General features: G+C 43.1%; 1 protein-coding gene across 3 annotated transcripts in view; it reads right to left on the bottom strand.

Moving 5' to 3' along the window:
• CLCN6 (chloride voltage-gated channel 6) overlaps positions 1-10,636 on the bottom strand; it is a 36,752-nt gene that overhangs the window by 25,334 nt on the left and 782 nt on the right. For all 3 annotated transcript variants that reach the window (XR_008492386.2, XM_054438892.2, XM_063659614.1), the window contains exons 2-4: positions 10,050-10,109; positions 1,302-1,367; positions 532-597 (exon numbers count right to left, since the gene is read on the bottom strand). Coding sequence is in view for 2 of the 3 variants with exons in the window: in XM_054438892.2 (XP_054294867.1) it covers positions 532-597; positions 1,302-1,367; positions 10,050-10,109 (192 nt within the window). In the remaining variant the exon portion in view is untranslated. The remainder of the gene's footprint in view (positions 1-531; positions 598-1,301; positions 1,368-10,049; positions 10,110-10,636) is intronic.

Here is a 10,636-nt window from a genome sequence, read left to right on the forward strand (position 1 = left end):
CTGAGGTAGGAGGATCACCTGAGCCCAGGAGGTCGAGGCTGCAGTGAACTATGATCACGCCACTGTGCTCCAGCCAGGGTGACAAAGCGAGACTCTGTCTCTATTTAAATTAAAAGAAAAAAAAAGTGACTTTAACATCCATTATTTACTCTACCCAATGCGTTATCTACCCATTAGGGAGACATGTTATCTAGTTTACTAGGTAGACTATGGATTATGATCCATAATCATATCATAAAAGATAAGTCCTGCCCAAACCTTTGAGCGCTTCAAGAGCACCATCATCATGTGTCTCGCTTTCACTTCACAAAGCAAAAGCAGGGGAAGTGTGAAAAACTGTGCCAGGATTATTCATTTAAAAAAAAAGGGAAAAAAGAAAAGGCACTCTTGATTATAATGACAAGTGTTACAGTCTTATAATGTTATAAATGTTACAATGACAAATGACAATGTTATTCACCCGGCCAGGGCTTTCCCTGTAAGCCCCTCCAGCTCTATGGCCCACCATCCCTCCAGGCCCTGCCTCCTCACCAGGCCAGTGCAGACTCCAATGGCAAACACCACCATCCACTTCACCGCCTCATACCTTCGACCTTTCTGTTCACACAAGAAAAGAATGATTCAGTTTACAGGGTTATGGTGGCAGAGGGGAAGAAATACATCTTGGCCAACCGGTTTTAAGCTAAATTCCACGTGGAGAGCAGGCACAGTGAAGATGATGTTGGGATTTCAGGTGCTTTACAGTGCAAAAATGATGGACTCTTAAGAGGCTGGGCAAGGTGCACTGACAGGGGGAACTCTGGTTGGCAGGATAAAGGCCTAGGGAATAAATGCCAACATAGGCCTACCTTGCAGATAGCATGGGTTTGGTTCCAGACCACCACAATAAAGCAAATATCACAATAAAGTGAGTCACACGAGTGTTTTGGTTTCCCAATGCATGTAAAAGCGATGTTTACACTATATTGTGGTCTATTAAGTGTGTAATAGCATTATGCCTACAAAAATGTACATACCTTAATTAAAAAATACTTTATGGCTAAAAAATGGAAACCAAATGCATGCTATTGGAAAAATGGCACCTTGCTCAACACAGGGTTGCCACCAACCTCCAGTGTGTAAAACCTGCAGTATCTGCGAGGGGAAACAAAGCAAAGCGCATAAAGTGAGGTCTGCCTGTATCTCATGAAAAGGTTCAAAAAACAAGGGGTAAAGATGTTTACTGGGGCCTTTAGAAGAGAAAAAAAAATGCCACGTTAAGACTGATTTGATCCCCAGAGATGAAGAATTGTAAGATTCACCTTATTATCCATGGTCTCCAAAACTTCCAGGTAAGGGTCATTGATACAGCGATCATAATCCAAACTCTGAAAAGAGGCAAAGGTGAGTCAAAAGGTCACGTCAGGTGAGAAGACCTGCAAAGGGACAAACCTCTGGGTTCCTGCTACTCAACATGTGGATGGGCAGAGCAGTCATGGGTACCTGCAGCACCCAGGAGGAGCTGGTTCAAAATGCAGAATCTGGCTGGGTACAGTGGCTCACGTCTACAATCCTAGCACTTTGGGAGGTCAAGGCAGGTGGATCACCTGAGGTCAGGAGTTCAAGACCAGTCTAGCCAAAATGGTGAAACCCCGTCTCTACTAAAAATACAAAATTAGCCGGGCATGGTGGTGCACACCTGTAGTCCCAGCTACTTGGGAGGCTGAGGCAGGAGAATCACTGGAACCTGGGAGGTGGAGGTTGCAGTGAGCCGAGGTCGCACCACCACACTCCAGCCTGGGTGACAGAGCGAGACTCCGTCTCAAAAACAAACACAAAAACAAAATGCAGAATCTTAGACTCCTGCAGACCTGCAGCCCCAGATGACTCAGATGCACATTAAAATTTGAGTGGTGTTGCTTTAGGTTCATACTTCATGCTTTAGGAGAAGTTTTAAATTACCTATTTTTAAACTTCCTGTTTTGGCAAAATATTTAAAGACCTTCAGCTATCATTAGCCTTATGAAACTTACTCCATTAGATGTGAACAAAAGTTTCAGTTAGCCAGAACCAAATTAATTTAGAATGTCAATTAGTTATAATTATCTTTTGTAGTTAGTGTCTATGGAAATGAGGTTAGTCACAAGACAAACTAATATGGAAAGTATTTTTAAAAGCAACTTTCACTTTTTTTTTTTTTTTTTGAGACGGAGTCTCGCTCTGTTGCCCAGGCTGGAGTGCAGTGGCGCAATCTCAGCTCACTGCAAGCTCTGCCTCCCAGGTTCGCACCATTCTCCTGCCTCAGCCTCCTGAGTAGATGGGACTACAGGCGCCTGCCAACACGCCCGGCTAATTTTTTTGCATTTTTAGTAGAGACGGGGTTTCACTGTGTTAGCCAGGATAGTCTCGATCTCCTGACCTCGTGATCCTCCCTCCTCGGCCTCCCAAAGTGCTGGGATTACAGGCGTGAGCCACTGCGCCTGGCCAACTTCCACTTTATGTTAGGAAGAGGCACAGATTCAGCTTGGCTCTCGGCTGCTAAAACTTCTACATCTGAAGCAGCATCCTTTACAACATGCATCACAAAACACAGAAATCCTGCAAGCAACTTGCAGGTATGCCACAGACATTTAGAGAAACAATTCAAAGGAAATCATTTTAGTTGTCTTGTTAGAGAAGCAGCAGTCTGGGCTGGGCGCAGTGGCTCACACCTGTAATCCCAGCACTTTGGGAGGCTGAGGCAGGAGGATCACTTGAGGCCAGAAGTTCGAGACCAGCCTGGGCAAGATGGTGAAACCCCATTTCTACTAAAAATACAAGTTAGCTGGGAGTGGTGGAGCACGCCTGTAATCTCAGCTACTCAGGAGGCTAGGGCAGGAGAGCTGCTTGAACCTAGGAGGCGGAGGTTGCAGTGAGCCAAGATCATGCCACTGCACTCCAGCCTGGGCAACAAAGCGAGACTCTATCTCAAAAAAAAAAAAAAAAAAAAAAAAAAAAAAAAAGACGCAGCAGTTTGGCAACAAAGAAAAAAAATGGCCGGCCATCAGCTCTCCTTCCCACAACCTGTTCCTGTTCCTACCCACATCAGCTGGACACTGGCCGGGTGGCTGCCACACTCCCAGATAACAGTTTCACGTCAGCCAAATACACGTGATGAGTGACAATTTATTCTATCTATATGACTACCTATAGTCCAAATTCTTTTTTTATGAGTCCTGGAGTACCAACAAGTGACTGAGTATATCAATTATACATCCGTAGACTAGACACCAGTAAAATGATTATAGTTAAGTCTATATAATATAGAAAGATATGGAAAATGTCCAAAAATTATTCAGCAAAAGAGCAAGATGCAATTAAAAAATAAAAATAAAGCAGGATGGAGAATTAAAAGTATAATATCCCTTTTTGATTAAACAAAATTAGGATTATTTGTACGTCAGCATTCATAATGGGAAAACATCCGTGAGGTAGAGCTTAAGGAGATATTTGTTTCTGGGTGTTGTCTGAAATTCTCATGGCACAAATGGTGTGCTTTTTTATATTTTAAAAAACGATCGGCTGGGCGTGATGGCTCAAGTCTGTAATTCCAGCACTTTGGGAGGCCAAGATAGGTGGATCACTTGAGGCCAAGAGTTTGAGACCAGCCCGGCCAACATGGCGAAACCCCGTCTCTACCAAAAATACACAAATTAGGTGGGTGTGGTGGCACACACCTGTCATCTCAGCTACTAGGATGGCTGAGGCAGGAGAATCGCTTGAACCCAGGAGGCGGAGGTTGCAGTGAGCTGAGATCGTGCCACTGCACTCCAGCCTAGGCGACAGAGTAAGACTCTGTCTCAAAAAAAAAAAAAAAAAAAAATCTTTTTTACTGATCAGAAAAGAAACACGGTGAGGAAAAAAGTACTTTTAGAAACTAGACTCATCCATAAGTGATTAAACACATATGCACATACATATATATTGTAGCGGGCCAAGAGGAAAAGCTTCCCCTTTCACCCTCTGAAGATCTGCTAAAAGTGAACCGACAAAAGGCAGATTAATGGGAACAAAGGCATCCACTTATTTAACATGCATTGCACAGGGGCACTGCAGAATGAGTACCCAATAATGCCAGTGAGGTACAGACACTTCTATACTCTTCTTCACAGAGGAAGGGGAGATGAGGGTGTGGGAGGAAATAAGTCTTAGTGGGGAATGAATGGATCTGGGAAGCAGATATTATCTTGTGAATGATTCTCTTTGGAAATTGAATGGGACAGTGAACAAATAATGGTTGGGACAGTTTGTCTGGGCTCTAGGTATGTTGTTTGGTCTTCAGTCTCCTCTGTGAGATGAGTTTTAACGTTCCCTGGTTAATGGCATTTCAGGAAAGGGATCAAAGACAACTGTGTTCCTCTCTGGTAGGTCCAGTTTCTAGGTAGATAAGGGAACAGCAGAGAAGAGCCTCATCCTGTGCTTTGGGAGAGGCAAAGTGTGAGGGTGGAGAAGTTCAGAGAGAGACCCCCAGGCTGTTTCTTTAGTTCAGCATATCAAAGCACCACATTTCCAGGTATCATTTTCTGAGCCCCAACAATACACATACACACACAAACATACTTTGTCCTTTTTCTTTTTTTGAGCCGGGGTATCTTTTGTTTGCTAATGAGATGAGTGGTGGCTGGGGGCCCTTAGATGGCTTCAGAAAAGGGGCTGGTCACCAGAAAGACCAAGGCAGGATTAGCGGGGTGGGACACCCAGCCCTCCAGGGAGGAGACCGAAGCTGAAGGTTAAGCTGATCACCAAGGGCTGGTGATGTAATCAATCATGACTGCATAAAAAAGGTTCCATAAAACTCCAAAATGACAAGGTTCAGAGAGCTTCCAGACAGCTGACCGTTTGGAGGTTCCTGGAGGGTAGCGTGCCTGGAGAGGGCATAGAAGCTCCGTGCCCCCTCCCATGTTCCTTGAATCTCTCCACCTGGCTGTTCTTCTGCATCCTTTATGATATCCTTTATTAATAAACTAGCAAACGTAAGTAGCATTTCTGTGTTTTCTGACCCGCTCTAGCAAATTAACCAAACTCGAGGAGGGAGTCCTGTGAACCTTCAATTCACTGCCAGCTGCTGAGAAATGCAGGTGACAATCTACTACTTTTTTTTTTTTTTTTTTTTTTTTTTTAGATGGGGTCTTTGTCACCCAGGCTGGAGTGCAGTGGTGTAATCTCGGTTCACTGCAACCTCCAACTCCTGGGCTTAAGCCATCCTCCCAACTCAGCCTCCTGAGTAGTGGGGAAACAACCTCCACAGATCGGTGTTAGCAGTGTTGCGCGAGTGGTGCCTGAGAGCAGAGGAGAAACAATACTCTTGCCCTCATCCAAAATATGTATGGAAATTACTGGTCAATTACTTGATTGATGGTTCTATCTAATAACGATATGGTTCCGTAAACATTTAGAAGGTTTTTAGATATCTAGAATAGGCAAATAGACATAAAGGAGATCAGTGGTTGCCTGGAGTCAGTGGCAAGGAGAACAGGCAGTGGCTGCTAATGAGTGCAGGGTTTCCTCTCGGGTGATGAAAATATCCTAAAATTGACTGTAGGAATTAGCTGGGCGCGGCGGCTCACGCCTATAATCCCAGCACTTTGGGAGGCCGAGCGGGCGGATCACCTGAGGCCAGGAGTTCGAGACCAGGCTGACCAACATGGAGAAGCCTTGTCTCTACTAAAAATACAAAATTAGCTGGGCATGGTGGCAGGCGCCTGTAATCCCAGCTACTTGGGAGGTTGAGGCAGGAGAATCGCTTGAACCCGGAAGGTAGAGGTTGCAGTGAGCTGAGATCGCTACGTTGCACTTCTGCCTGGGCAACAAAAGCGAAACTCCGTCTCAAAAAAAAAAAAAAAAAAAATTGACTGTAGGAATGGTTGTACAACTCTGTGAATATACTAATTTTTAAAACCCCATTGAATTGTACACTCTACATGGGTGAACTGAATAGTATGCCAATTATAGTGCAATAAAACTGCTAGGAAGGGCATTTAGAAACAACCGCAACACTAGAACACCAGAATCCCTTTTTTTTTTTAGTCAGGGTCTCGATCTGTCACCCAGGCTGGAGTCCAGTGGCGTGATCACAGCTCTCTGCAACCTCCATCTCCTGGGCTCAAGCAATTCTCCTGCTTCGATCTCCTGAGTAGGTGGGACCACAGGCAAGCCACCACACCTGGTTAATTTTTTTTTATTTTTTGTTGAGATGGAGTCTCGCCATGTTGCCCAGGCTGGTCTGAAGTCCTGGGCTCAAGTGATCCACCTGCCTCAGCCTCCTAAAGTGTGGGGGTAACAGGTGTGAGCCACTGCACCCGGCCCCCTGCTAATTTTTAACAAATTTTTTTGTAGGAACAAAGTCTCACTTTGTTGCCCAGGCTGGTCTTGAACTCCTGGCTTTAAGTGATCCTCCTGCCTTGGCCTCCCAAAGTGCTGAGCATATAGGCGTGAGCCACTGTGCCCAGCCTTTCTTTTTTTCTTAAATAAATTGGTTGAGTTTGGCACTTTGTAAATATGTACCACTGGAATATATGAGCTATTATTAAAACCAGATGCTGTTACTTCTCCTTTGCTATAACTAACTTTTTATTTCTGCAGTATACGTTGCTCTTTGGTTTAGGGGACTAACAACTTTTTTAAAAAATAAAATTTTATCTATGTCTTGCAGGGCTGTTACAGGGGGTTATGAGCAAAATGACACCTGGCCAGGAGGGAGGTGGGGGCTGAACCAGCCCCAATTCAACCAGGAAGGGGCATTTTAGTGTTCACACCAAAACCACCTTCAGCTGGCTGTGAGCTAGGGGTGCTGCTATGGCCAGTGGGGGAGGCCTTTAATTCTAAGTCTTACGTTCTCAGTGTGCCTCTTTCTAATTCAAAGGTACAATACAAATAGACTGTGTGACCTGCATGAAAACATTCCTGTTTGTAACGGCACATCTCACAGAAAATTACTATTTTTCAAACCACCTATAATGAGAATGGATGTCAAAATGGGATTCTAACATTTTGTAAGACCCCAAATTTATCAAATAAAGAGTCAAATATGTGCAATGAACTCTTCCTGAGACAGGAAGAAGGGGCACGTTTTAGAAAGATATTCAACAGGAGGGTTTTCTAGTTGATTGACTATCAAGGTAGAGAAAAACCTATCACCCCATTCATTAAAATATGACTATTAACACCTTACTAAATATCCTTCTACATCCTTACCCATGCTTTTATACACATGCTTTTAACACGTGTTTTAAATAACAAAAATGAGATTCCACGAAATCAACTATTTTAACCTGTCCCACTCACTCCCCTCTTTATTATACTTTTTGTGTCAAGTTGATTTATTTATTGAATAAATAAAATCCAGACTTTTCTGTTTAACGGCCTGAATGAATTTGCTCTTACACAAAGCAAATGCTCTCAAGAAGCTCATTCTTGAAGATGGTTGAGAAATATGAATGACTAATATGAAAAGAACATTAATCCATGAAATGTACATGAATATGGCCAGGCGCGGTGCCTCACGCTTGTAATCCCAGCACTTTGGGAGGCTGAGGTGGGTGGATCACCTGAGGTCAGGAGTTCAAGACCAGCCTGACCAACATGGTGAAACCCCATCTCTGCTAAAAATACAAAAATTAGCCAGGCATGGTGGTGTATGCACGTAGTCCCAGCTACTTGGGAGGCTGAGGTAAGAGAATAGCTTGAACTCAGAGGCGGGGGTGGAGGTTGCAGTGAGCCGAGACTGTACCACTGCATTCCAGCCTGGACGACAGAGTAAGACTCTGTCTCAAACAACGACAACAACAACAAAAATTTACATGAATATGCATATCAGCTGAAAGCAAGTGCATTACAAATGTAAGTGCAATTTAGTTGAAGGGGTGAGGGAACCTGGGTGTCAATGGGGAAGCCTTGGTGAGCTCCTAGAAGTAGGATGAAGGCTGTTCTCAGTCCTGGTGATACAGTCAGGATGATGTAACAGGGTTCAGTGAGGGAGTGCAAGGTAACAGAACAATATGGAGTATCTTATACTAATTCCTGCAAACTTCTCAACTATGTACAAGGAAACAAATACTTACAAAACAGAAGAAAATGGCCAGGTATAGTGGTTCATGCCTGTAATCCCAGCACTTTGGGAGGCCGAAGCTGGATCACCTGAGGTCAGGAGTTCGAGACCAGCCTGGCCAACATGGTGAAACCCTATCTCTACTAAAAATACAAAAATTAGCCAGGCATGGTGGTGGGCGCCTGTAATCCCAGCTACTCAGGAGGCTGGGGCAGAAGAACTGCTTGAACCTAGGGCAGGGTGGAGGTTGCAGTGAGCTGAGATCGAGCCATTGCACTCCAACCTTGGCACCAAGAGTGAGACTCCATCTCAAATTTAAAAAAAAGAAAAAAAAGAAATAGAAGAAAACACAGCAGTGGATACAGTGCTTTTTGGTTCATTCAAAGCAGTCCCATCAGAGTAGCATATTAAACTATATAAACGGCTCCAAATGGCAAAATCTAGACAGTAGAAAATCCCAGGGTCCTAGTTATGTTGTCAAATAACTTACCAAAAAAAAAAAAAAAAAAAAAGATGAAGGAAGAACCTACAGATTAAAAGAGATTTAACAGATTTATCAAACAAATAAAAAAGGACTTTTTTGGAACCTAATTCAAACAAAGTTAAAATACATATGACATTTACAAGAAAACTGGAAAATCTGGACAGTAGATATCTGATATCAAGAAATTGCTAATTTTTTAGATGTAGTAATAGTATTGGGTTATGCTTTTTAAAAGTCCTTATCCATTAGAGATGCATATTGAATTATGGGTGAAATAATATGATGTACAGAATTTCTTTCAAAATAACATGTGAAGGGCAGCCAGGTATGGCAGATCATGACTGTAATCCCAGAACTCTGGGAGGCTGACATGGGAGGATCGCTGGTGTCAAGGAGTTCGAGACCAGCCTGGGCAACATAGGGAGACTGTCTTTACTTTAAAATACACACACACACACACACACACACACACAATAAAAATAATAATAATATGAGAAAGGAGAAGTGGATAACGAAAGCACAGACAAAAGAAGACTGGGCTTGAGCTAAATCACTGTGGAAGCTGTGTGATGAGGACAAGGGGTTTCAACAGATCATTCTGTTTTTGCATATAGTTGAAATCCTTCATAATAAAAGTTAAAAAAAAAGTGCTACACCACAAATCCTAACGTTGACACTAAATTCTACAGCATGAAGAATTTATGGAAGAGTGAGACTCTGTCAAAAAAAAAAAAAGGTTGTGGAAAATTACCTAATGATACAAAAAGCATAATAAAGGGGGTGAGTGGGACAGGTTAAAATAGATGATTTAGTGGAATCTCATTTTTGTTACTTAAAAAAAGCATGTATCATGGATATAAAAACATGGGTAAGGATGTAGAAAGATACTTAGTAAGGTGTTAACAGTCATCTTTTAATGAATGGAGTTATGGGCTTCTCTCTACCTTCTTTAAGTATACAGTTTAAGAATTTAATGATTAAAAAGTCACGCATGTTGTTTCACCCCAGCAGTGTTGGCTTTACTAAAAACACACACTCTAAGAATCCCATACATGAAAGTTGGAACTTTAATCAAGAACACGTCAGAGAGAAGCTGCTTGAGCAAGAAAATATCTGAAAAGCAAGCTCTCCTAGAAGAGAAGCAAGGCCTCCTTAACAGTTTATGAGCACACACCTGTTAGGAGCACATACTGCCAGTGCCTTTCACTCTAAGTCTCTCTGTAAGCTGTAAAAGCAAACAGTTTAATGGCAAATACATACTCTATCCAGGTTAAGGTGCCACAGATTTATAAACGTGTAAAAACACCAGACCTTGTTTTGGGGTTAAGGTGAGAAAAGGGCTTGCTAAACAGTCTCTTTCCTAGAAGGAAGTTCTCTTACCCACTCACTCCCTGGGACAGAAGGTCAAAGAGCATCTCTGGTTAGAATCATAATGCTTCGGCCTGAAGTGACGAGGCCACTCACTACTTTAGTTGCCCAAGCAGTATCAAAGGAGCTCACCTCATAGTCTTTCCTTGGAAGAATCTCATCCTCCTCCTCCTGTGTTTCTCCAAGGATGGTCTAGAAAAACAGATCCGCAGAGGGAGCCTTTTTTAGTGGTTAAGAGTGGAAGGAGGCAGAAGTATTTACTGAAATCAGTGGCTAGCTTCTAAATCATCTGGAGCCATTATCAAATAGGAATCAGCCCTCAAAAAAAACCTTTCAGGGGTGAGGGACCATGTGGGTGAGGATCTACAGCCATCAACTGAGCTCTTCATTTCCACTGATAGAGTCTCCAAATAACCACCCTCCTCTTCAGGACACCTCAAAGATGTCCAACGCCAGCTGAAGAGGGGGGTAAAAAATTCAGGTTCCATTTGACAGTGTGACGTATCTGAAATCGGAAAGGACTTGTCAACTCTGGGAACACAACTCAAGTTTTCCCAGGATGCTTTGCAGGGGGAAGCTGGACTGTCAGTGACCCAGAAAGGGTGAGGAATAGAGTGAGAAAGGACTGGAGAAACTAAAACAGCAGCATGATAAGCGCAAAGTCCTGTGAGGAAGCTCATTCTGAAAACGCTTGTTTCATTCCAAACTCTTTTCAGATG

Source organism: Pongo pygmaeus, chromosome 1, assembly GCF_028885625.2.
Source record: "Pongo pygmaeus isolate AG05252 chromosome 1, NHGRI_mPonPyg2-v2.0_pri, whole genome shotgun sequence".
Lineage (NCBI taxonomy): Eukaryota > Metazoa > Chordata > Mammalia > Primates > Hominidae > Pongo > Pongo pygmaeus.